At 41.6% G+C, this 26,890-nt stretch overlaps 3 protein-coding genes across 3 annotated transcripts; all 3 read left to right on the forward strand.

Moving 5' to 3' along the window:
- The first annotated feature begins 754 nt into the window (after positions 1 to 754).
- On the forward strand, positions 755 to 9,429 carry LOC311130788 (ADP-ribosylation factor-binding protein GGA3-like). Its single transcript, XM_084163586.1, has 17 exons — positions 755 to 797; positions 1,452 to 1,536; positions 1,802 to 1,877; positions 1,968 to 2,066; positions 2,180 to 2,303; positions 2,831 to 2,934; positions 3,477 to 3,557; positions 3,725 to 3,862; positions 4,108 to 4,189; positions 4,311 to 4,430; positions 4,668 to 4,904; positions 5,123 to 5,187; positions 5,367 to 5,629; positions 5,969 to 6,261; positions 6,402 to 6,571; positions 7,209 to 7,319; positions 7,577 to 9,429. The coding sequence occupies exons 1-17, from the start codon at positions 758 to 760 to the stop codon at positions 7,685 to 7,687; spliced, it is 2,199 nt and encodes a 732-aa protein (XP_084019712.1). The 5' UTR covers positions 755 to 757; the 3' UTR covers positions 7,688 to 9,429.
- A 799-nt stretch (positions 9,430 to 10,228) lies between these two features.
- Positions 10,229 to 12,657, forward strand: sumo2a (small ubiquitin like modifier 2a). Its single transcript, XM_084164330.1, has 4 exons — positions 10,229 to 10,316; positions 10,945 to 11,076; positions 11,443 to 11,514; positions 11,876 to 12,657. The coding sequence occupies exons 1-4, from the start codon at positions 10,296 to 10,298 to the stop codon at positions 11,939 to 11,941; spliced, it is 291 nt and encodes a 96-aa protein (XP_084020456.1). The 5' UTR covers positions 10,229 to 10,295; the 3' UTR covers positions 11,942 to 12,657.
- A 2,723-nt stretch (positions 12,658 to 15,380) lies between these two features.
- jpt1a (Jupiter microtubule associated homolog 1a) lies at positions 15,381 to 25,888 on the forward strand. Its single transcript, XM_084163133.1, has 5 exons — positions 15,381 to 15,583; positions 17,198 to 17,340; positions 23,730 to 23,830; positions 24,026 to 24,053; positions 24,452 to 25,888. The coding sequence occupies exons 1-5, from the start codon at positions 15,528 to 15,530 to the stop codon at positions 24,598 to 24,600; spliced, it is 477 nt and encodes a 158-aa protein (XP_084019259.1). The 5' UTR covers positions 15,381 to 15,527; the 3' UTR covers positions 24,601 to 25,888.
- Positions 25,889 to 26,890: the final 1,002 nt, after the last annotated feature.

Consider the following 26,890-nt stretch of genomic DNA (forward strand, 5'->3'; position numbering starts at 1 on the left):
TTGTGAAGAGGGCATGACAATGCCTATTTCCCCTCAGGAGGCTGAAAATATTTGGCATGGGACCTCAGATCCTATAAAAGTTCTACAGCTGCACCATCGAGAGCATCCTGACCGGTTGCATTTTCATACTTACTTAAAAACTGCATTGTTGGTTAAGGGCTCATAATAAGCATTTCACGGTAAGGTGACACCTGTTGTATTCAGCGCATGTGACAAAAACATAAATAAATGCTGCGTTAGTTCTCCTAACCTGCTACGTTAATTATCCTAACCTGTATGTTAATTATCCTAATCCGCTACCTTAGTTCTACTAACCTGCTACATTAATTCACCTAACCTGCTACGTTAATTATCCTAACCTGCTATGTAGGCTAAACAAACCATCTGTGCCAACAAATTATCATAACGTTGGGCTGCCTCCCGGGTGTGAGCCAGGTGCCCCTTTCAAAGCCCCAGTGAAGTTGGCTCAAAACAAAAGTTACATTATTAAGCAGGTGGATTAGTGAGTAGGATTCTGTTTTCACATGCAAAAGTGATTGCTTTCGATAAAAACGTTTTATCTGCCTTCCCAATGAAAATATTGTAAGGAAACTGGATGTTGTATGCGCCATGCTGTAGACAACATGACCGATCGCAGCAGATTACTGTTCGATTTGAAAATGAGCTCCTCCCTCACCGCTTTTGCCCGTTCACGACCGGTGCCCCGTGGCTCAGCATAATCGAATACGCCCATTGGTGTCTCCCTAACGCAGTGAATATGGCGGATGCGGAAGGGGAGTCGCTGGAGTCGTGGCTCAGTGAGTTGCATGCTTGGAAATTCAATTATATGTACTTCTTTATGCATCGTTTTAATATTCAACAATTTGGCAATTCACTTCTACATCACCAGTTAGAATGTACATTTTATACAAATGGCAACAATGTCTATGTTCATTTATTTGTGTTTTGAGTCAATGTTTGGGTCATGAGAGGTGGCTTGCAATGCTAGCTAACGTTAGCTAGCTAGCTAGCTGTCAAACTGTTTTGACAACAGTTCATGTTCAAATTGCCCATTGACTACGACCCTTTATTGACACTTGTTAGGTAGCTAGCTAGCTATTTCTTACTAGTTGTCAAGATTTTTGGAGTTAGTTAGCTAGCTAGCTTAGCAACTACTGGAACGTTAGTTGTTTACAAATTCACCACCAGTTGGCTACACAACTCTATGACTAGCTAGCTGCCAACCTAGCTACCTAATTTTACTGCAAGGGCTGCCTGCATTCGACTAGATCTTGCAGTGCTTGCGTCAAGACAAATGTGCTGTAACTTACATTACATGTTTGGCTTTTATCACATTCAGATGTCAGCCATCAGCAGTTTTTCTAAAGAAGGCTATGAAAACTCAGTCAGGGATAGATATTCATGTGAATATCTACCCCCCCCCCCCCCCCCCCCCCCCCCCCCTCTTGCAGACAAAGCCACCAACCCATCCAACAGGCAGGAAGACTGGGAGTATATTATAGGATTCTGTGACCAAATCAATAAGGAATTGGAAGGGTATGGATGCTTTTTCTTTGCTCTTCAAGTAACGTTACAGCATGTCCACTGGATCATATTTCAGAAGCTGAACTCATTTCTGCAGTGTTATGGTAGTAATCTCATTGTAATCGATAGGGTTTTCTGAAGTTGTAATGGTTTTAACATTTTATTGTTGTCACCATTGTCAACTGCATAACCTCAAATTAGCCTAATTTGTAACTGTCGATTCCTTGAATTGTTTGAGATTTGTTCTGATATGATAGGATTTCCATTTTAACTTAAGCCCACAGATTGCTGTGAGATTGTTAGCCCATAAAATCCAGTCCCCACAAGAATGGGAGGCAATACAGGCTTTGATGGTGCGTAACATCCCACTCTTACATTGAGTATTTATCATTTATCACTAGGCCTATAATTCTAGGAGCTTTAACATTGACCACTCACTGCAGGTTTTAGAGGCTTGCATGAAGAACTGCGGGAAAAGGTTTCATAACGAAGTTGGGAAATTTAGGTTTCTAAATGAACTCATCAAAGTGGTGTCACCTAAAGTAAGTAGATAATATCAACTGTTTTGTATTGGTCCCTAGTCCCATAGTTCTATATGATTGTGTAATTTGTGGCTTTGTTAAAATGGAATCCATCCAACTGAACCCTGTTCCAGTATCTAGGTGACAGAGTGTCGGAGGTAGTGAAGAAGAGAGTGGTAGATATGCTCTTCAGCTGGACGCTCTCTTTACCCGATGAGGCCAAGATCAGTGAAGCTTATCAAATGCTGAAGAAACAAGGTAGGATTTCAACATTGAAAATGACCCTATTTCAGTTTTTCATTGGTTTTTAGCCTATACAGTGATCCCTCGCCACTTCGCGGTTCACTTATCGCGGATTCGCTATTTCGCGGATTTTCATAATGCATTTTTTTTTTTTTTTTGGTGCATTGTGCTCTGCATTCTGATTCGCTAAAAACTCACTCCCGCTTCTTGTATCAAAACATGCTACGAATTGTGCTATCATTTTGTCGTCTCGTGCAGTTATGTGTACGTACATAAAACAGCTTGGCAAATTTACATTAAGTTGGCCAAATTATCTTGTAATTTCGAACATCTTCTAAACCCATAATGTCGACGAAACGGCCTACACGTGAGTCACTGTATTTGTATACATGTAATAGTTGCTAATTGTAAAAAAAAAAAAGTTTTCTATTTCGCGGATTTCACTTATCGCGGGTCATTTTCGGAACGTAACCCCCGCGATAAACGAGGGATTACTGTACTGTAAAGTCGCCATGGCACTACTAACTGTTTACTTTTTTCAGGTATTGTCACAGTTGACCCTGAGGTTCCTCTGGATAAGACACTGATGCCGTCGCCGCCCTCCCGGCCCAAGAACCCTGTGTTTGAGAACGAGGAGAAGAGCAAGGTGAGATGCTTCCGTCTTAATTGGTAGAGCATGGCGCTTGTAACGCCAGGGTAGTGGGTTCGATCCCCGGGACCACCCATACGTAAAAATGTATGCACACATGACTGTAAGTCGCTTTGGATAAAAGCGTCTGCTAAATGGCATATTATATTATTATTAAGATGTTTGATGGAAGATCTTTGTATACGGACGCTAGAAATGGACTTTGTGAAGAACGTGTTAATTGTGCCATCTTAAAAAAATATATGTTTCTGTCTTTGGGATACAAATAGCATAGGCTAGATAGATTATGGCTATGTCAATACAATTACAATATAAAACCACCTGACTATCCCATCCTCTTTCTCATTGGTCGTGGCATGTTTGCTTTGCAGAGCTTCAAGTTGATCTATGATCAAATATGTTTTCTCAAACCCTGCGATCTTTCACAGACCTTGGCTGCTGTGACTGGACCATACTGTGGGAAACAGACTAGAGTACTAGAGACACTGATTGATTATTCTCCCCTCTCTCACTTTCGTTCTCTCTCTCTCTCTCTGTAGCGACTGGCCGAGCTTCTGAAGAGCAAAAAGCCTGAGGATCTACAGGAGGCCAACCGCCTCATCAAAAACATGGTCAAAGAGGTTAGCCGACATGCATCATCATACAGATATGCATCCCGTGACATAGGCAGCAGTTGTGTGAACAGAGCTGCTACACAAACATCATGATGGCGAACATAATGACGACAAGTGATTGAATCTGTCACTGTGTCCCAGTGGGTTCAAGGCATGTGTGTGCTGTGTTTCAGGATGAGGTGAGGCTGCAGAGAGCATCAAAGCGCAGCGGCACCCTGGAGGAGGTCAACAACAGTGTTAAACTGCTCAACGAGATGCTCAGCCACTTCAGCAGGGACCAATCAACGGATGGAGACAAGGAGCTTATCAAAGTTGTTCCACATCTTACATCACTATCACTATTGTAGACTCTTCTAATTTTTTTTTATAGATGGACACTATTTGTGTAGACTGACTTTGTGGAAAATAAAAAGAGATCGCTTACAGCACAATGAAAGTTTGCTTGAAAATCAATCTTTTGTTGTTAAAACCACATTGTTAATACACTTTGGAAGCATATATGAAATGTGTTGTCTTCATATAATAATATTATTGGTGTTTTTTTATTTTATTTCAGGAGCTTTACGGTGACTGTGACAAGTTGAGGGGGACTGTGTTCAAGCTGGCCACAGAGACAGAGGACAATGACAGCAGCTTAGGTAACCAACACCCTCTGAGGCCTGCCATCTTATTGGCCAAAATAGTTGAATCCCTCCCATTGGTCATATTGATTGGTTGGATGATCCTTCATTGTGACCTTTGACCTTTTGTGACCCCCAGGTGACATATTGCAGGCCAGCGATGACCTGTCTCGTGTCATCAACTCCTATAAGAGGATTGTGGAAGGACAGACTGTCAATGGAGAGATGGAGCCACTTGGACCATCAACTACTACACAATGTAAGAACATGAGTGTTCACAGATTTTATTTTCTATCAGGGATATTCAACCTTTTATTTTCTGAGACCCAGGTCTGGGGATTCTTTACAAAAGTATAAGCCCCCCTTCATATGAGATCACATTGGTGTCTTATTGTATTTACCATCTTGGACTGTTTCACCCTCATCTTGTGAACTTCCCAAATCATGATAGCAGCAACACATAAGTGAAACTCAATCTCTCTCCCTCCCTGGCCAGGTACCAAAGACAGCAACCAGTCTGAGATCCTGATAGACCTGGCTGGTCTGGACCTCCTGAGCCCCTCCCCACCAGAGCATCCTCCTCTAGCCCAGCACCCAGACCTCATCCCAGCCGACCTGCTGTACGGGTCTGCCCCCCTCCAGGACCTTCAGGTCTTCCCTGCCTTGGAGGACCCCAGCCCCAGCAAACCCTCTGCCGCACTGTCTCTACTGGACAAAGAGCTCCTCTCTCTAGGTACAGCACATCCTGTATCAGCACCTTTATGTCTGATAAAAAAGCATTAGTCTTCTGTGTGTCTTTGTGATTAATGTTTTTTACCTTGAATTCACATAGTGGACCTACCTAATCCCCACATATATTGCCAAAGTCTCTCCCTCTTCTGGGGAATCAGGGTTTTCTTGATAGAATAGGAGAATATATTGACTGATATATTGACTGTTTGTTTGTTTCAGGAATTAATGACCCAGTTCCTGCAAAAGATGACAACTTGAATAATCTGTGGACGACATCTTTGCAGGTAAATGGCCATTTTCAAGTGTCCTAACCAGTCAACACTTTCAGAAGCATTTATCTGGCAGAAATATTTATCCTTCCTGGAAATATTGATCTTAACAATATTAGCTTGACACACATTGTTTAATGGTAATTGTCATGGGTTTTTGTTAAACAATTGATGTTAAACCCCTTGTCTTCCAGGCTCCCAACCCAGTTTTGGACCTGTTTGGCAGCGCCCTTCCAGCTACTGTATTCTCTGCAGCTTCTACGACAGACGCCACTTTGGACCTGTTAGGAGCTTCTACAACGGAGCCTGCTTCTAAGACAGCCGCCCCTGTCAGTTACCCACAATCGTCAGCGGCGGCCTCCTTCCCCTACCCCAGTGCTGCTGCCCAGGCAGTCTCTGCCTCCCTGAACCACAGTCTGCAGGACCTGGCCATGTTGGATCTGGGCAGCCCCAAGAGGTGCTCATCTCCGCTACCAATCAAACGTTCTGTTCCTGTAAAGGCTAGATGCTAGCTAGCATGTAGCACACCATGTAACTGTGGAGGCTAGATGCTAGCTAGCATGTAGCACACCATGTAACTGTGGAGGCTAGATGCTAGCTAGCATGTAGCACACCATGTAACTGTGGAGGCTTGAAAGTGGATAACTGAAGGAGCATTTAAATGCCACCAACTATAATAACCAATTGGCGTAATTGCTTGAATATTTCTTGATCTATTCATTCGAGTGTATGCAGTAGGGATGGGCGGTACAGAGTAATGTTTTAATGTACATCCATCTTTCATCATCTACTATAGCATGCCTGGTGTGATCAACGCTGGCGACCTGTTTGGGATGGGTGAGGCTATGGGTGCCACTGCCTCCCCGAGAATTGGGATCCCCGCCTCCAGATCCAGCCCTCTCCCTCTGGGCATCCTACCATCTGCTGCTGCAGCCCCTACCATGTCCCCTAAGACCCAGGCTGATGACAGCCCCCTTCTCCGCTCCCTGTCCCCCATCCTGATTCTCCCGCTGGGGCAGGCCAGCCCAGCCAAGATCCCTGAGATCTCTCTAAGTAACGTCCACGTCCCCCTGGAAGCCATCAAGCCAAGTGAGTTCCAGGGAGACCTAGCCTGCCTTCAGGGGTTTCTGGGTATTGTAGTCTGGTCAACACAGATGGATCAGTACAGTGGCTGGAAGTGCAGATACTGAGTGTTTTCTTCCTCTCTCTGTCATTCTGTGATGGTTAAGGCAAGGTGTGTCCTGTGACGGCCTATGATAAAGACGGGGTCCGTGTTCTCCTGCACTTTGCCACTGACTGTCCGCCGGGCCGGCCTGACGTGCTGGTGATGGTGGTGTCCATGCTGAACACGGCGCCTCTTCCAGTCAGGAACATAGTCCTACAGGCTGCTGTACCCAAGGTAAGGCTGACTTGGACAGTGGACACTCGCACTGTTACAACTTATTCAATTACACTGTAGTCTGTACTTACACTGTAGTACAGGGATAATCAACTAGATTCAGCCACAGGCCAACTTTTTTTCTTGAGCAGATGGTCGGAGCCGGAACATAGCTAAATGGCATATTATTATTATTATTATTATTATTATTATTATAATTACAAATAATTTGTAGACTGCAAATTGACCGCAAGAAGATATCATATTTGACTAAAACATAATATTTTCAAACCTTGCTTACATTTGTATACGATCACATACAGTATACAGTATCTCTCTATTATGTGTGGGAATACTTAGGAACAGATTTCCAAAAATAAAATAATTTGGAGCTGATTTCCTGGTATTTTTACAGTCTTTTATGTTCAACAATGGGGGGGAAATTTGCTCAGAAAACATGGGGGGCCAATTAAAACCAATGCCGCCAGTTGGGGAACCCTGCTGTAGTTGAGGAACAGAACTCATGACATTTGAAGGCAGTGAAGTTTGCTCAAACTATAATATTTGTGAGTTAATCTATATGAACCAAAGCCTGTCCTCAAACTGTCACTGATAACTCTTCCCCCCTCCTCCCTGTTCGTTCCTTCCCCCGTGCCAGTCGATGAAGGTGAGACTACAACCGCCCTCGGGAACTGACCTGGCGCCCTTTAACCCCATCTTTCCCCCCGCCGCCATCACTCAAGTCATGCTGCTGGCCAACCCACTCATGGTGAGAGTCCTCCTAGTGTAGTCAATGAGAGTTAGTAATCTGATATTTGCATGAGTTGAAAATGCGGTTATTATGATGTAATAATATATACCACTTAGCAGACGTGTTATGGTACAGTGAGTGCATACATTTTTTGTGTATGTGTGATCCCTGCTAAGGTTCAGGATCCATTATTCCATCCTTTACAGTTGTTACTTGGTCTTTATGATTCCTGTGTGCTAACTCTGTGCCTGTGTGTCTCTCTCTCTCACTTGCAGGAGAAGGTCCGGATGAGATACAAGCTGACGTTCACACTGGGAGAGCAGCAGTGCACAGAGACTGGGGAGGTGGACCAGTTCCCCCCAGCTGAGATATGGGGGGCTCTATAGCCCCCCTAACCCCAAAATGGTGCCAGAGACAATACAGTAACACATGTTGGGGACAGCTTGAGCTTGAGTCAGTTGACACTACAAAGACGGTATTTGGGGGAGAATCAATGTATTTGTGAATGTTTCATATACTAGTAAGTTATTAAGCGCTAATACCATTATGCCATTTGTTACATTGTTCTTCTGTTAGGTGTCATGTTGAATTTTTTTCCACTTCAAGCCCAATCTTCTCTGAATGGAATTGTTACATAATTGCTGCACTTTAGAGATGCCATACAGACTTACAATGTTTGGTTTGAGAGCGGTCATATACACTTGTACAGTTTATAACGTTCAACGGTCAAGAAGAGCCAGCCTAGCATGTGATAAGAGTGGAAGTTATCACATGATATATCATGCAGTTACACAAGATTACACGGTTACACTGAACTACCGGGAATTGGACTGGGATAATCTCCCTCTTGTCACTGTTAATGGAAAAGAAGCCCTAGACTAGTAGCATACGGTATACATGTATCTCTTTTCCACCTGCCCCCTTTCACTCTATTTCAATACCACAGTAGAAACTGATGGTGCAGATAACTGACAGTACAGATAGCTAAATGCTGAACTCTTGCATAATGTGTTGAGAAGCACTTTGTGAATATATTCAAATTAATTATTAGTATTTTGAGAGCAGAGCACTATTTATCTGGTCAGGTGGGATTTTTCTATTTCTATCTATATATTTATATTAGTGCTATAATGACATGTTTCAGTTATGGGAGGTGGTGGCCTGCCAAGGTGTGTGACTGAATCCTTCAGTATTTATTTATTTATTTATTTTTAGGTGCTTGTCATGAAGGTATTAGTTTCCAGAGATGTGTTAGCGAAGCAGGCTCTGTCTACTGTTTTGAGATCACAGTTTACTGCTGAATTTTTCCCTGCATACTCATGACATATAATTTGCAGTCCCACTCTCAGTACTCTTTGTCCAAGCCTGTAGGACTTGACTTGACTTTGAATGGCTTGGTAGCAATGTACTATTAGTTTGTAGAAACCTGGGGCTTATCCAACAGCACTTTGAGATAGACCTGTATTGAGTAGAACAACGTTGTTTGAATAGGGAAGCTTGTCAGCTCTATACATTACATTTCTATCTGCGATGTCCTAAACCTTGCATCCACATTCAAACAGCCCATGTTGAATGTGCTTTTCCTGCAGTGGGACAATAGGACATGAATCAGTCACTCAAAATAGGGCTTATGGATGTCCCTTGCAATGTACTAGTATGTAACAGTGTCTGACTATCTCTGTCTGTATTCTGTCTGTTTGCGTTCTGCAGCCATTTTCTGTTATCAGTACCAGTGTCATGTTACAATGGGAGGAGGACTCTTCCAGACCTAGATATAAATTGTTGCTGTATTTATTGTCCATTTTAGAGATTGACAAATTAATTCATGTGCATTAATGTGTGGTTCTTTAATGAGATTTAACAGAAGTATGTACTGTATATGTATTTTCGAAGAGCTGTTTCACCGCATGAAGAATTAAAGTCTTAATTTTTAAGAATTGCCACGTGCAGTGCTATGTTCATATGCCTGCCCAGACTGCCCTAACCCACTTGCGCCTACACTGACTTTGATTACCGGCGATGAAACATCTATAAATAATCAACACTCTTGGAAAATGTCATTTTACTTTGTATTTTTAAGTTTAGTTACACACCGACAAGCAACACTATGCGCGTATGGAGGACTAAAAGTGCCACAATTAAATAAATAAATACACCATTAAATAATTACTTAAATGTGTCATTAATTAATTAAAATTAGAATTAAATACATAAATGTGTCATTAATTAATTCAAATACCGATTCATTTTATGTAAAATACATATATAATAATTTCACTATTTACATTTACATTTCATGGTCCTGCGTTGGAGTGCTTCCTGAATTACTTAAAACTGTCAAACTGACCCATCAAAAGTTGGTAGGCGGAACCTAACGCCTGATTGGTTACCCTCTGCATCAAGCCAAGACAAATCAATTCCGGATAATGTCAGCAGGTCCTGCTTCTACATCCTCTGCTAAGTTTAAAATGTCTCTAACCAACTCCCTGGAAAGTTCACGGAGATCCTCCATTGTCTCTATCCAGGTTGGCCTACTCTACTTCAGACCAAAGCAATGGATCAGACTAGATTCGCGTTAGCCCCGCCCACTGACTTTGATGGGTCAGTTTGACAGTTTTAAGTAATTCATGAATCACTGCAATGCAGGATCATGAAATGTAAATGTAAATAGTGAAATAATTATATATGTATTTTACATAAAATGAATCGGTATTTGAATTAATTAATGACACATTTAATTACACATTTATGTATTTAATTCTAATTTTAATTAATTAATGACACATTTAAGTAATTATTTAATGGTGTATTTATTTATTTAATTGTGGCACTTTTAGTCCTCCATATGCGCGCACACACTGTGAGTGGTCAGAAATGTATCGTCATGGAAAAAGCGCAGCAGAGACTGACTGCTCTCCAAACTGGCGCAGATGGAAGTGCCGCTCCTGCCCAAGGGTCGTGGAGAAAGCGCACAGTTGCTGAAGTGTAGCAGCAATGGCAGACGAAAAACCCAAGGTGAGCAATGAAATGTCTTTTATTCGCAATATTTACAGTGAAAATGTATTCTCGTTATGTTGGTCTGTATGATATTTAGAAAAGGTTTGAGGTTTATAGCAGTTAATTTACTAAACCGGTTGATTTACTAGGAAATATTTCAGAATCGGTCTGGACAGCTAGCCTAGGCTAACTGCTAGCATGTAGCTAGCGAGTGAATAATATCAGTAAACAGTGCCTTTTGTGATTTATTAATGTTTTGTCAGTCAATGTAAGCAGTTTAATTTTCAAATTTAAATGTAATATTCATATTGTTCATATTCATTTTAAAGTGTTTTCTCGTCATGATGCGAGGATGCTACCGAGATGACTAGATGGCTAACGTCGAGGGCCCGTGCACAGTATGGCAGCTAGCTACATACAGTAGCTAGCATGCTAACATGATCAATTAGCTTGTTGTAAACATTGCATTGTTATGAATCAGAGTATTCTGTGCAGACCATTGCACTTCACATTAAAGTCTCTATCCAAATATCATCATCCATGATTTGAAAGTTAGTTTAGATGTGAATGATAGTTTAGTTACTAGAGAATGTTCCAAATATCCACTCCCTTCTCTAATCATGGAATCTGTTTTATTTGTTTTTAGGAAGGAGTGAAGACCGAGAACAATGACCACATCAACTTGAAGGTTGCAGGACAAGACGGCTCAGTGGTGCAGTTCAAGATCAAAAGGCACACACCTCTCAGCAAACTCATGAAGGCATATTGTGAAAGACAGGTAAGGCACCCGCAGCATCCGTTGCCTTACAAACATGCATGTGTAACACATGGGGATGTGTGAAACTTACTCCTCAGCCTGAAGTGTCCCCACTTGCGCCAGCGAATAGCTAGCATTTCGCGTGGCGCCGACTGGTAAGATGCTTCAGGAGGGCGGTCATGTGTGTTAACAAGGCAGAGGTCCCGAGATCGCGCAAGGTATGGGCCGAATCGGGAGGAAGTGGTACTCCCTAAGCAAGCAACATGACGTCCTGTACACATGCACCCAGACGGAGGGCTTTATTACAATGCACAAGTTCCCTTGATTGAAGTATTGTGTATTTTATAGTATTTGCATATTTAAGTGTCTTATGATGCCTTTCCACAGGGCCTGACGATTAGGCAAATCCGGTTCCGGTTTGATGGTCAACCCATCAACGAGACAGACACACCAGCACAAGTAAGTTGGCCGATAAGGTTTGTTATTGTTGGTTCCTCATATCATATGGTTGAGTTGACCGTTCATTGGCAAACAGTTTTACCCTGTGCCGGGGGCTGCCTCCAGGACAACATATGCCCCTGAGGGCAGAGGTTCAATCCCCATTCCTCCACTTAATTTCTCTCCTGTAATCCTCTCATCTGTCTCCCCATTTAACATTCTGATCTGAACATGTAAATAAAACTTAAAAATACCCCCCAAAAATATATATTTTTAAAACCTGTTTTATCCTGCCCATTGAAGCATGTTGACTCTGGTAGAAACATGCTTATAAATTGCTATGATGCTATAACTGATCTTGACAATGACTTTTGTTTTTCAGTTGGAAATGGAAGATGAAGACACAATCGATGTGTTCCAGCAGCAAACGGGAGGTTTTCTTCACTAGGGGCCTATGTTCCCCACCAACACCCCTACCTCCCCTATCAGCTCACCTCTACGTTCCCTAATAATGTCTTCTTTTCTGAAACTCCGCTTTTGAATTCCAAATTGACCTCTAACTCCTATCCCTAGGCATTTCATGCAGATCTGAAACGATTGGATAGGTTTGACCAATATGGTAATATCTCTGACTTGCTGTATGATAGCCATATTGGATACTTCCAATCCTTTGAGGTCCATAGAAGTGCCTAGGGAGTAAGAGTTTGGGGTCGATTTGCGATTCAGCATACCTATTTTTACAACTGTCAATACCATTCACTCTGATATTTTCACAAAATGCACATAACATACTGTTGTATATTATATCATCCTTGCATTTATTCTGTACATAAACATCTGTAAGTAAGGGTTGGGAGTGAGGGTACCCATTTTTGTCAGATCCTGTTTCATGTGCCGAACTAATCTAGAAATCAAAGCCTACAATTCTGGACAATGTCTTTTTTGGAAGGTGAGTGTAAGTTCTTTACGTCTAATTCATCAGTTTTGACGATTGCTGGTCAGCAGACAGTTTTTGTTTTCAGAGATGGATTCTTGATCTTTTTTTAAATACTTATGTTGTAGAGGTTTTGTTTGCGATGCAACTTGTATTGATGTTCTCCAATAAGCCTGCATTTAAATTGACTCACATCTGTTATTGTTGAAATAAATTGATTCTTTTTTAAATCTGTCTCTGTCATAGATATACAGTGAGGGGAAAAAGTATTTGATCCCCTGCTGATTTTGTACGTTTGCCCACTGACAAAGAAATTATCAGTCTATAATTTTAATGGTAGGTTTATTTGAACAGTGAGAGACAGAATAACAGCAAAAAAATCCAGAATAAGGCATGTCAAAAATGTTATAAATTGATGTGCATTTTAATGAGGGAAATAAGTATTTGACCCCCTCTCAATCAGAAAGATTTCTGGCTCCCAGGTGTCTTTTATACAGGTAACGAGCTGAGATTAGGAGCACACTCTTAAAGGGAGTGCTCCTAATCTTAGTTTGTTACCTGTGTAATAGACACCTGTCCACAGAAGCAATCAATCAATCAGATTCCAAACTCTCCACCATAGCCAAGACCAAAGAGCTCTCCAAGGATGTCAGGGACAAGATTGTAGACCTACACAAGGCTGGAATGGGCTACAAGACCATCGCCAAGCAGCTTGGTGAGAAGGTGACAACAGTTGGTGCGATTATTCGCAAATGGAAGAAACACAAATGAACTGTCAATCTCCCTCTGCCTGGGGCTCCATGCAAGTTCTCACCTCATGGAGTTGCAATGATCATGAGAACAGTAAGGAATCAGCCCAGAACTACATGGGAGGATCTTGTCAATGATCTCAAGGCAGCTGGGACCATAGTCACCAAGAAAACAATTGGTAACACACTACGCCGTGAAGGACTGAAATCCTGCAGCGCCGCAAGGTCCCCCTGCTCAAAAAAGCACATATACAGGCCCGTCTGAAGTTTGCCAAATGAACATCTGAATGATTCAGAGGAGAACTGGGTGAAAGTGTTGTGGTCAGATGAGACCAAAATCGAGCTCTTTGGCATCAACTCAACTCACCGTGTTTGGAGGAGGAGGAATGCTGCCTATGACCCCAAGAACACTATCCCCACCGTCAAACATGGAGGTGGAAACATTATGCTTTGGGGGTGTTTTTCTGCTAAGGGGACAACTTCACCGCATCAAAGGGACGATGGACGGCGCCATGTACTGTCAAATCTCCTTCCCTCAGCCAGGGCATTGAAAATGGGTCGTGGATGGGTATTCCAGCATGATAATGACCCAAAACACACGGCCAAGGCAACAAAGGAGTGGCTCAAAAAGAAGCACATTAAGGTCCTGGAGTGGCCTAGCCAGTCTCCAGACCTTAATCCCATAGGAAATCTATGGAGGGAGCTGAAGGTTCGAGTTGCCAAACGTCAGCCTCGAAACCTTAATGACTTGGAGAAGATCTGCAAAGCGGAGTGGGACAAAATCCCTCCTGAGATGTGTGCAAACCTGTTGGCCAACTACAAGAAACGTCTGACCTCTGTGATTGCCAACAAGGGTTTTGCCACCAAGTACTAAGTCATGTTTTGCAGAGGGGTCAAATACTTATTTCCCTCATTAAAATGTAAATACATTTATAACATTTTTTATTTTTTGTTGTTATTCTGTCTCTCACTATTCAAATAAACCTGCCATTTGTCAGGGCAAACGTACAAAATCAGCAGGGGATCAAATACTTTTTTTCCCTCACTGTATAGGCCTCTGTGCATGTTCAGATGGTAGAGAGGAGATTGATGATGCCATCACTTACAGCAAACCTGACATTCAAAGATGTATGCACGCTAGGCTTATTGAATGTATCCCTCCATGTACTCTTGATGGTGGGAAGCTGATATCACAATTAGTTTTGTTAGGAAAAGTGCCATTTTATTGATATGCCTGTGTGTCAATCTCACACAGACTGTAAAAGATAATTAGGGCCCTGTGTTCTGGTTAATCATGTCACATGACCTGGATTTTAACTTGGATTTTAAGCCTTTTCCAGAAATTAAAGCAATTGACTTGAGGATGGTACTGGACCGTCTGACATAAAAAGGAAAAGGGTATGTTTGATGAAAAAGCTTTAAATAAAGGTTAAAATCCAAGTTGTGACATAATGATAATACAAAATAAAAATGATTACTGCTTAACCCCATACAGAACCAATCAGTCAATACAATAGAGAACAACAATACAAATCTGACGATATGAATGACAGGTCATCTACTGTCCCACTAGTAGGTCAGAAGGTTGATAATCACTGATTCATATCTTGATCCACTAGTTCATGATATGAATCCATGATTATCAACCTTCTGACCTACTAACTAGTGGAACATGATATGAATAGGTGATTATCAACCATCTGACTTACTAGTGGGTCAGTAGGGCTGTTTACACAGGAAGCCCAATTCTGATATTTTTTCTAATTGTTCTTTTGACCAATCAGATCAGGTCTGAAAAAGATCTGATATGATTGGTCAAAAGACCAATTAGTGGAAAAAAGATCAGAATTGGGCTGCCTGTGTAAATGCAGACTAGGTGACCTTCTGTCTGATTCATATAGTCACATTTTTTAATAATTGTTCTCTATTGTATCGACTGATTGGTTCTGTATGGGGTGTAAAAACAGAAGTATTTCTCAGGAAAGGATTTATCTCAATGTTTGATTGTACAGGAAGGAGGGTTATAACATTTCTAGATTCAGACATTATCATGTGGATCCTTTTTGTGTTGCTGAGGACCGTTCACTTTTCCTTGAGCTCGCAGGTCGTACACCGATTCTCCAATCAAATGCATGATTTATGAGTCAGGAACCAATCAGAATAACGAATCGTCCTTTTGTGGGTGGCAATTCAACGATGGAAACGCCCTCACGTTTTTTCAAAGCCGATTGATCATTTTGCTTGTACCGGGTGGAGTAAAACGAGTATGAGGTGGTGAATATTGGTCTAAAAACGCCAAAATCATCGTGTTATTTGCAATAGCTTATCAACTCTTACCAGCCTGTCACAAAATGACGACGACAACTATATATTCAGGCATGGAAGCCGGAGCAAAAAGCAGCTCCAGGTAAGCATCATGTCAAGAGCCTTGCAGTTGCATTTTCAGCCAAATGTCAAATGATGCAGCCCTCCTCTAGACAGCTAAGTTAGCTAGCTAACCAGTGAACTATAGCTAACCAGCTAACTGTCAAACAATATACACTATTTTCTTAACCTGGCCGTATTAATGGAATTTTAAATTATTTGTGAGTGGATGTATTATCTGTCAAATGCGTCTGTGTCCACAACCACCGTTGATATTTTCCTCTCTTTGTATGTGGAACAGGCTAACTAACGTTAGCTTGCTAGTATTTAGCTAGTGAATATAGCTAGCGAACGTGTTAGTAGGTGTGTAAAAGCAAGCTAATGGTTCTCATTGATTGCTTGCCTTCAAAGGAACCAACATTCGCTTGTTCTTTTATCAATGTAAGGTGCATGACCCTAGAGCCAAACTGCTAGCATGAAACTTGTCGTTGGCTAGCAAATCAATGGCAGTTAATTTTATGGTTGGGTGGGGCCCCCTGTGGAGGATGCTTTTTCTAGCCGACTACTAGTATCTACTTTGCCAACCACGACCATGCAGCCTACGTCCATAATCAGATTTGCTCAAATTAAATATTCACTAAACATCTATTTGGCTAGCTACTTACTGACTTGCAAAACCAACTATGCTAATCAGACCTAAATTATCTTGCATCTGTTTGGTTTAGCCGGCTTGATTGAGGTTAATATCAGGCCGAAGCAGCTGCCCCATGTACAGAGGCAACTGGCTACAATGACATCTGGATATTTTATGACCCGCTGGTTGTAGTGTGCCTTTGGGGCGAGTGGGCTGGGGGAACCTAAAATGTCTGTTATGGTGAAACTCGATCAAGTGAGCTTGCACCTGGTTTACATTTATGCAAACACAAGGCATGTAAATAAAAAAAACATTTACATTCTTAATCTTAGCTGAAGGTATTGCTTTCTATCATTATCTCTAAATGCAGAGAAGCTGCCATTTCAAAGATTCTTTCATGCTTTAAAAATCCTCAGGTTTGGTCTCCATGGTTTTATGTCACACCCATTTTTCATCCTAGTCTAAGTCCTCGTCTTAAAGGTGGGTTCACTCACTGCAGGAAGAGATAGTGGAGCCAGCAGGAGCCCATCTCTAAAATGAATTCAAAGCATTTAGTGTGTCAGCATAGATTAGCTCCAGTCACTCAGTGTGTCAGCTAACCAGACCACCATAATGACAGGAGTCCGGAAGGCATTGAACGGAAGTGGTCTTAATGTAGTGTTGCGCACCAGACACTGACTTCCTCCCCAAATAGCCTGGGGATGATGCCCTTTGTCCTGTGCAAACTTTCAGACTGAGAAGTCCATTTTTTTTATTTTTTTTTTTTTATTTTTTTTTTAAACTTCAGTAGTTTACTTACTTAGAGGGTACAAATCCTAGTTTAAGGCTATACCAGTAAGAACGCTACAAGTTCCCACGGTGGGCCAGTATGAAAAATAAAATAAAAAATAATGTATGCACTAACTAACTGTAAGTCGCTCTGGATAAGAGCGTCTGCTAAATGACAAAAATGTAAAAAAATAAAATAAAAATAGTCTAGTTATTTATATTACTCAATACTTTTCTGATTGCTTTGTCTCTTAGGGTCCTGCGCCCCCCTGGAGGAGCCTCCAACATCTCTTTCGGCAATGACGAGGAAAAGCCCCCCAATCGCAAGAACAAGATGGCCTCCAACATCTTTGCTGAACCAGATGACCCACATGCTCATCGGAGGAACAACCCACCTGGTAACCGATCACCCTACCACAGCCTCTTGTATAATACTTATACCGTACCTCTATAGCTGTCTGTAGCCTATGTAATGTATCAGAACTCCTCTATGTGCGTGTCCTTAAAGTCTTTCAATCTTAAATTAATTTTATCTCAATTTAAAGGCCTTAAGTCAAGGTCTTAAATTCAGTTTTCAAAGGGTTTAAAAAATGCGACTGAGATGACTACAGTGTTTCCGTTATAGTGCCGCTGCTTAATTGTTGCCACTGCGGTAATTATTATTATTTTAACATCAAATAATACTTGAGGCGCACTTTCAAAATGTTAGTTATCCAACCACATGTGCGCCTATGTGTCTGTGCGAGTCAGGCCGTTGCCAGAGGAGAGCGCAAGATGGCTTATACCAGTTTTTTGTTGGTATTTTATTAGGATCCCCATTAGCTGTTGCAAAATCAGCAGCTACTCTTCCTGGGGTCCACACAAAACATGAAACTTGACAATACAGAACATTAATAGACAAGAACAGCTCAAGGACAGAACTACATCAATAAAAATAAATAAAAGGCACACGTATCCTACATATCAATACATACACAAACTATCTAGGTAAAATAGGGAAGAGGCGTTGTGCCGTGAGGTGTTGCTTTATCTGTTTTTTGAAACCAGGTTTGCGTTTCATTTGAGCAATATGAGATGGAATGGAGTTCCATGCAATAATGGCTCTATATAACTTGTACACTTTCTTGCATTTGTTCTGGATTTTGAGTCTGTGAAAAGACCCCAGGTGGCATGTCTGGTAGGGTCAGAGCTGTGTGTAGGTTGACTATGCAAACGATTTGGGATTTTCAACACAATTATAAGAATTAGCCCTCTGACTACAATGAAGAGCAGGACGTGCCGCTCTGTTCTGGGCCAGCTGCAGTTTAACTAGGTATTTCCTTGCAGCACTCGACCACACGACTGGACAATAATCAAGATTAAACAAAACTAGAGCCTGCAGAGCATGTCTTTATTACGGACAGACCTCTCCCCATCTTTACAACCATTTGAATCTGTATGTTTTGACCATGACAGTCTACAATCTAAGGTAACACCAAGTAATTTAGTCTCAACTTGTTCAACAGCCACACCATTCATTACCAGATTCAGCTGAGGTCTAGAACTTAGGGAATGATTTGTACCAAATACAATGCTCTTAGTTTTAGATGTTCAGGACCAGTTTATTACTGGCCACCCATTCTAAAGCAGACTGCAACTCTTTGTTAAGGGTTTCAGTACTTCATTAGCTATGGTTGCTGATGCGAATATGGTTGGATCATCATCATCATACATGGACACGCATGCTTTGTTTTAATGCCAGTGGCAGGTCATTGGTAAAAATAGAAAAGCGGTCCTAGAGCGGTGCCCTGCGGTACACCACACTTGACATGTTTGACATTGGAGAAGCTTCTGTTAAAGAAAACCCTCAGAGTTCTGTTATATAGCTCTGAATCCACAATATGGCAGAGGTTGAAAAGCCATAACAATGTTATGGTTATGGTCATTATCAAAGGCTGTACTGAAATCTAACAGTACAGCTCCCACAATCTTCTTTATTATCAATTTCTTTCAACCAATCATCAGTTATGTGTCAGTGTAGTACATGTTGAGTGCCCTTCTCTATAAGCATGCTGAAAGTCCTATACAATTTGATAGACAACACTAATTAGAGCAGGTAAACTGAAAATTACTGACACCGACGTTGCCCTCTTCTTAAGACGCAGTTTTGCTTATCTTGGTGAATAGGCTACACAACATTTCTGCAGATATTTTGGGGTTCTAAAACCATTATTTGGTCAACAGTAATGTGCATTATCCTGCTTCCTGCAATGAAAGTACACTACATTACCAAAAGTATGTGGACACCTGCTTGTCGAACATCTTATTCCAAAATCATTGGCATTAATTTGGAGTTTGTCCCCCCCCCCCCCCCCCTTTGCTGCTATAACAGCCCCCATTCTTCCAACAAAATTGGAAGCACAGAATCGTCTACAATGTCTATGCTGTAGCCTTTCCCTTCACTGGAACTAAGGGGCCTAGCCCGAACCATGGAAAAACAGCCCCAGGTCATTATTCCTCCTCCACCAAACTTTACTGTTGGCACTATGCATTCGGGCAGGTAGCGTTCTCCTGGCATCCGCCAAACCCAGATTCGTCTGTCCGACTGCCAGATGGTGAAGCGGGATCTATCACTCCAGAGAAAGCGTTTCCACTGCTCCAGAGTCTTAACGGCGGCAAGCTTTACACCACTCCAGCAGACGCTTGGCATTGCGCATGGTGATCTTAGGCTTGTGTGCAGCTGCTTGGCCATGGAACCCATTTCATGAAGCACCCGATGAACAGTTCTTGTGCTGCCGTTGCTTCCAGAGGCAGTTTGGAACACTGAGTGTTGCAACCTAAGATAGAAGATTTTTACGCACTTCAGCGGTCCTGATCTGTGGGCTTGTGTGGCCTACTACTTCGCGGCTGAGAAGTTGTTGCTCCTAGGCATTTCCACGTCACAATAACAGCACTTATAGTTGACCGGGGCAGCTCTAGCAGGGCAGAAATTTGATGAACTGACTTGTTTGCAAGGTGGCATCCTATGACGGTGTCACATTGAAAGTCACGGAGCTCTTCAGTAAGGCCATTCTACTGCCAATGTTTGTCTATGGAGATTGCATGGCAGTGTGCTCGATTTTATACACCTGTCAGCAACAGGTATGGCTGAAATAGTTGAATCCACTAATTTGAAAGGGTGTCCACATACTTTTGGCAATGTAGTGTTTAATTTTGTCAACATTTTTAAGATAAAGGTTCTGATCTGTTGCATCAGACTCATTGCTTTTAATGTAGTTTTTTTAAAATATAGCCTAGGCCTACTGGTTGCCTGACTTTCTATCTTAATGACCAAACCGGCTCCGCGCATGCATGTTGATTGTCTATCCCTACCAGATGGGTTCGACACCCAGGTTAAAATACCAGAACCAACTATATTAATTTAGGGACAGGTTGAAACGCATATGAAACGTTCATGGACATTTAGCTAGCTAGCTTGCTGTTGCTAGCTAATTTGTCCTGGGAGATAAACATGGGTTGTTATTTTACCTGAAATGCATATTTTCCAATTATCTTTATAATCTTTATAGAATTTTGATGGTTGTTGGCAAACAACTTTTTAAGGTGCATTACCGTCACCAACTGGACTGGAGTGTGGACCTCCGTCTTTCAATCACCCATGTGGGTATGTGCTCGTAATGACCAACGAGTAGATGGGAGAGGTGGGACATGCAGCGCGTCAAGCGGCTAAAATAGAACCAAGTTCTATTTTAGCGCCTGGCTACGCAGAAGTCTGACGCACGTGATCAGTTTGGTTGAAATTATTGAATAACATGTACATTTATTTTGCAACGCTCGTGGACGTAACGTGTGCGGTCTGATCAGCATGTTAGCCACGTTATGACTGACTTGATCATTGCCCTTGCTAGTTTGATTTGTATTGACATTATGTCAGAATAGTTACATTTTGTCAGTTTTTGTCCAAAATATTGAGTCATGAAAACTTAAACAAGCAAGGTACCAGGCCAGCTGGTATTTACAACCTGATGGCAATATTTGTTGGACTACCAAAAAATGTCTTAGTGAATTATATTAACCATGCATTCAGCTGCATCCATCTATTCTGCCAACAATGCCTTACTTTATTTAGGTCATGGATTTTTTTTGGTCAAATATAACCTATTTGTAAAACCTCTTAAAGTTGATTTTGTAGCATAAACTGGGAATTTGATATTTTTTAGTGATAGTCTGTTTCACATTTGCAAATTAGTTAATGCTGTCAGTTCCACTTTAAGAGCCAGCCCTAAAAATATACTACTTTTTGCAAACTGGCTCATTTCTGGAGGGGAATATTAGCAGGTGTGGTGTGCATACCTCACAATTGGTATTAAATTGCATTCCAAGTGGTATTATAAAGGTCTTAAATTCAACTTCATGGAACCTGCGGATACCCTGTATGTGGGATGCAAGTTGCAACTTCCTCCACAAGAGGGCAGATCATGTTCATGTATGTTTGCTTCCCAGATATTATGAGAAAAGCTCAATCAACATGTCAGGTCAGCTTGCTAAGTCACCATGTGTAGGAAATGGCCAATTAACTCCTCCAATCCATAGTCACTACATTAGATCTTCCACTATTGATCTTCTGTTACTGACACAGTTCCTTCCTACACTGAATCCCAGCAGGGCTGAGTCTGAGCCATGCTGAAATATTTATGAGGATCTCTGCATTGCCTGCAGTGAATGCTCCCGTGTCAGGCCTCCAATCCTCCCCCCGTGTCACTGTCAGGCCTAGTGTACCGGGTGTAGTGGGAGGACCACAGCCATGTCCTTGTTTGATCAGTTCCCCATCAGTTTATTGGTCGCGTACACAGTTTAGCAGATGTTATAGCGGGTGCAGTGAAATGCTTATGTTACTTGCAGTAAAAATCTCAAAGAAGTAGACAAATAATCAGAAACAAGAAATCACAAATGTCAGAACAATCCAGTTAACAACCTAAATAATACTATCAGTAATCTAAATGCAAACGATGCGTGTATATACACCAGGTATTCATATTTCCCTGAAAATTGACCAAGTTTCAATACCGGAAAGAATTTATATTTAGCACGAGAAATACCGCAAAAATCGGAAGTGCCCATATCAAGTGTTAAAAATCTAAATATGGTCACTATGCCAAAGTTTTCCCAAAATAATATAGTCGCTATGCCACATTTCCGGTTTGGCTGCGTCACTATATATTTTGAGGACGTGACTTTCCCAGACTTCCACAATGCTGAGTTTTTTTCATATGGGGTGCTTGTGCCTTAACGTTGTCTCTGTTTGCCAAATGTGGAATGAAAGCGGTCAAAGCACCCTGTACTAACCTAGTCCTCAAAAACATAGAGCTTTTCAAGAGGATCTCATTGTGGTGGAGTCTGGCGTCATTAAGTCAGTTCATTACATTACACTGACTCCTCTATAGACAATGGACAGCCCTTCTCTCAAGGGCTCTTTGTCTGAAACCTATTGATGCTGCTTGTCAACTCTTTGTTTCCGTTGATAGTGATATTGATCGCATGCTTTTTAAATAATACGTGATACACTGAACAAAAATATATTAAATGCAACATGTAAAGTGTTGGTCCCATGTTTTATGGCATGCTGACTACAGGAATGTCCACCAGAGCTGTTGGCAGATAATTTAATGTTAATTCCTCTACCATAAGCCGCCTCCAGTGTCGTTTTAGAGAATTTGGCCTCACAACCACAGACCCTGTGTATGGCGTCGTGTGGGCGAGTGGCTTGCTGATGTCAACGTTGTGAACAGTGCCCCATGGTGGCGGTGGGGTTATGGTATGGGCAGGCATATGCTATGGACAACTAACACAATTGCATTTTATGGATGGCAATTTTGAATTCCGAGATACTTTGACAAGATCCTGAGGCCCACTGTCATGCCATTCATCCGCCGCCGTCACCTCCTGTTTCAGCATAACGCATGGCCCCACGTTGCAAGGATCTGTACACAATTACTGAGAGCTGAATGTCCCAGCTCTTCCATTGCCTGCATACTCACTAGACATTGAGCATGTTTGGGATGCTCTGGATCGACGTGTACGACAACATGTTCCAGTTCCCACCAATATCCAGCAACTTCGCACAGCCATTGAAGAGGAGTGGGACAACGTTCCACAGGCCAAAATCAACAGCCTGATCAACGCTATGCAACGCCGATGTTGCGCTGCATGAGGCAAATGGTGGTCGCACTAGATACTGACTGGTTTTCTGATCCACACCCCTACCTTTTTTGAAACAATAAATAAAGATCTGTGACCAACATACTCCTCTGTATTTCCAGTCATGTGAAATCCATAGATTAGGGCCTAATTACTTTATTTCAATTGACAGATTTCCTTAAGAACTCTAACTCCGTAAAGTCTTTGACGTTGTTTGATGCTGCATTTTATATGATAAATCCAACTGACTTATCTGATTTGCAGCTGATGGAGTGTTTCTTGTCTTTGTGGCTGTGAACTCTTACTCTTCCTCCAAACGTCAGTTTCTACATCATAACTCGCAAAACCTTGTGATTTAGCAATACAATTATGAGCAGTAGGGTCTATCAATGAAATGGCCAGGCTAAGCAGTTTTAGTTTCATTCTACTTGATTAGATGAGGTGTTTGGCTGCTTATAACTATCAAGCATTTCAAATGTTATCACTTCTGTCATGAGATGTCCGTAGATTAGAATGTAGCCCTCTTATCACTTGGTGATTAGCCAGACAATTCCCTGGCAATAAATGAGAATCAAGCAATGTTAATTGTGTGAATTCTGTATATCTTCAGGTGGGAAGCCAACTGGAGTGCTGTGTGGAGAGCCCTCGGCCCCACTGAGGAGATGTGCTGCCCAGTCCTCCTCCAACAATCATGAAGACTCCAACGCCGGGGTGAGATGGCTCAACGCTGTGTTTGTGTGTGTGGGGGTGATAAATCTGGAATTTCCCATGTTAACATTTCCTCAAAGTTAAACAGTGGGCATTCCCTGTTGAGGTTTCTCTTTCACTTTGCTTTCATGTAGTTGGCCTACTCCTTTCTGTTGTGTTTTCTAATAACTTATGTCCTTTTCCATAATCTCCTCTTAGAATGGAGACAATGACATGGGGAATGCTGGTGAGGACGATTTTGATTAATTTCTTGCTAACTTCCGATGTTAAACAAGTCCAGATTTAAGACTACATATTAATGTCTGTAAACTTCTAAGAAGGTTAATTTTACTCACAATAATGCTAGTTAAATCATAGCTAAGACATAGGAAAAAAACATGATTTTAGTATGGTTTGTGGTGTTGAAATGTTGAACACTTATAGTGTTTGTGTATATTGACTTGTTTTTGTTATTAACAGATGTTTAAAAGCTTCAAGTGGCAGTATTACCACATGTTTGAAAAATGTATGCACTCACTAACTGTAAGTCGCTCTGGATAAGAGCGTCTGCTAAATGACTAAAATGTAATGTTTAAATGCTTAAGAGTCTCAAGCGTGTTATCCTGTCTCCTTTCCCATGTTTAGATAACGCTGTGGAGGTAGAGGCCGTGCCTGCTCCAGAGCAGAGGGAGGAGGCGCCCCAACCGTCAGCAGGGGCCTCCCAGCCCGCCGCAGGGATGACGTCAGGCCGCAGGAACCCCCCAGGGGGCAAGTCCAGCCTCATCCTGGGTTGAGGTTCCTCTCCTTCCTTCTCTTTCTCCAAACTCCTTTTCTCTTTTTAAAAAGAAGAATCCCGTTCATCTGTGAGTCCAGGAATTCCGTCCCGTCCTCTTCCTCCCTCCCTGAGTCTATTGTTTTGATACCCCCTCTTTTTTAATTTTTGTAAGAGTTTTTTGACAGAAGCACTTTATGTACCCGATCCAAGCCCCTAGCATCTGTAGTGCTGTAGTCACAGGCCTGCTGGTCAAAGGGCATGAGGTTTAAGTTGTCCCTCACTCCATCCGGTGTCAATGGCAAAAGCTCTGATGCGCGAACAATAAGATTGAGAAAAAATAAATAAAAATAAAATGGATGCATATGAAGTTGTAGCTTTTGCACTGTTCATTGTTTGGCAAAGACTGCATGCACTCCTGGTTTGTTCCAAGTCCGACTCAACCAAAACATTTTGGTGAAGCCTTTGTTAAAAAAAAAATGAAAAATGTTTTACTGTGAAAGTTATTTTATTTTTAAGGTTATGCTGGACAAAATTGTGAGTCATATTAAATAATTGTTGGGATACATGATTTAGTGTTGCATGAAGTTTGAACTTGAACATTTCTATGGAAACTAAAATCCACACGGGAGAGCCAAGCTATCAAATCAAACACACTGGCGTCGTTATTTCTGAAGACTAAATTCAGAGAATATGTTCAGAGAATGGGCATTCTAATGTCATGAAATGGAGAATCCGTTTTTAGTTTTGTAATGTATCTGTTGTCCTTACATGTCAAAGTTATAACTTCAGTGCCAGTTTTTAGTGATTTAAAATTTTTTATTTTCTTATTTTATTGGGAAACTTTCTCAACAGCTAAAGTATTCCTGTTTGTGTATGGTACTCCATCTGATAGAATGACAAGTGACCTTATAACAGCTCTGCCTAGTTCTCGGTTTGCATATTATTATTTTTTATTCTCGATGTTGGACAAAATTTGGTACGTTAAGCAGTGTCCAGAGTTCTTGTTCAAACTTCTGACATTGTCTCTGTTAGAGGTCTGATGCCTATTTTACTGTCTGCCTTGTACAGGAAAACCTGTGGTTCAATGTATGTATTTACATACACAGGTCAATTTAGTTCAAATGTCATTTGAATGAAATTGCACACATGGCTTTAGTGAATTCATGTTGAAGTGCTGTTCTGAAGATGTTGAAGGGTCAAGATGGGCTACATGACCGTTACTTGTTCATCCGAATTCATGCAGGTTTGTTTATCACTGTAAAAGTCGCAATGAATATTGGCACAAATTAAATGTCACTTTTGACCATACAGGGCTACGTCTTTATTTCTGATGACTATGGAGCAGTTGGCTGTGTAGTTATTCAATGACCTAAATACATTTATGAATTGGGTGGTTGTAGCCCACGGGTATGACAAAACAGTTATTTTTATTACGCTAATTACGTTGGTAACCAGTTTATACAGTAATATCAATAATGCACCTCAGGGGTTTGTGGTATATGGCCAATAGGCTAAGGGCTGTATCCAGGCACTCCACGGTGCGTCGTTCTTAAGAACAGCCCTTAGCCGTGGTATATTGGCCATATACCACACCCCCTATGGCCTTATTGCTTAATTACATTGACTTTTTAATACTACTGTATATATATTGACTGCAAAATGCCCTGGCTGTGGCTGAATATTCTGTAGTGCAAACGTGTTGCCAAGTGAAAGTAGTGGCATTTCGTTGCAACATTCCTTTTCAATCATGGTCGGACTGCTTCAAGATTTTTGAATAGCATACCACCAGTTGTTCCGTCCCGTCCTCCTCTTCCTCCCTCCCCAACTCCATGGTTTTGATCCCTCACTTTTTTTGTTGTTGACAGAAGCACTTTGTGTCTGATCAAGCCCCTGGCATCTAGTGCTGTAATCACAGGCCTGCTGGCCAAAGGGCATGTGTGGGTGGGGAACCTAAAATGTCTTCTGGTGAAAATCGATTAAGTGAACCTGCACCTGGTTTACATTTATGCAAACCTAGAGTGGGTAAAAAAACTAACATTTTAATTCTTAATCTTGGAGGGTATTGCTTTGTAGCATCTCTAAGAGAAGCTTCCAGTTCAAAGATTATTTCATGCTATAAAAATCCTCATGCTTGGTCTCCATGGTAACCGTCTGTTTTGGGTGGATTTTTCCTTTTAAAGTTGGTTTCACTCACTGCGGGAAGAGATAGTGGAGCCAGCAGGAGCAGGAATTCAAAGCATTCTGTGTCAGCATAGATTAGCTCCAGTCAGTCAGTGTGTCTGCTAACCAGACCACCATAATGACAGGGG

This window comes from Coregonus lavaretus, assembly GCF_964263955.1.
Source record: "Coregonus lavaretus genome assembly, chromosome: 6".
NCBI lineage: Eukaryota > Metazoa > Chordata > Actinopteri > Salmoniformes > Salmonidae > Coregonus > Coregonus lavaretus.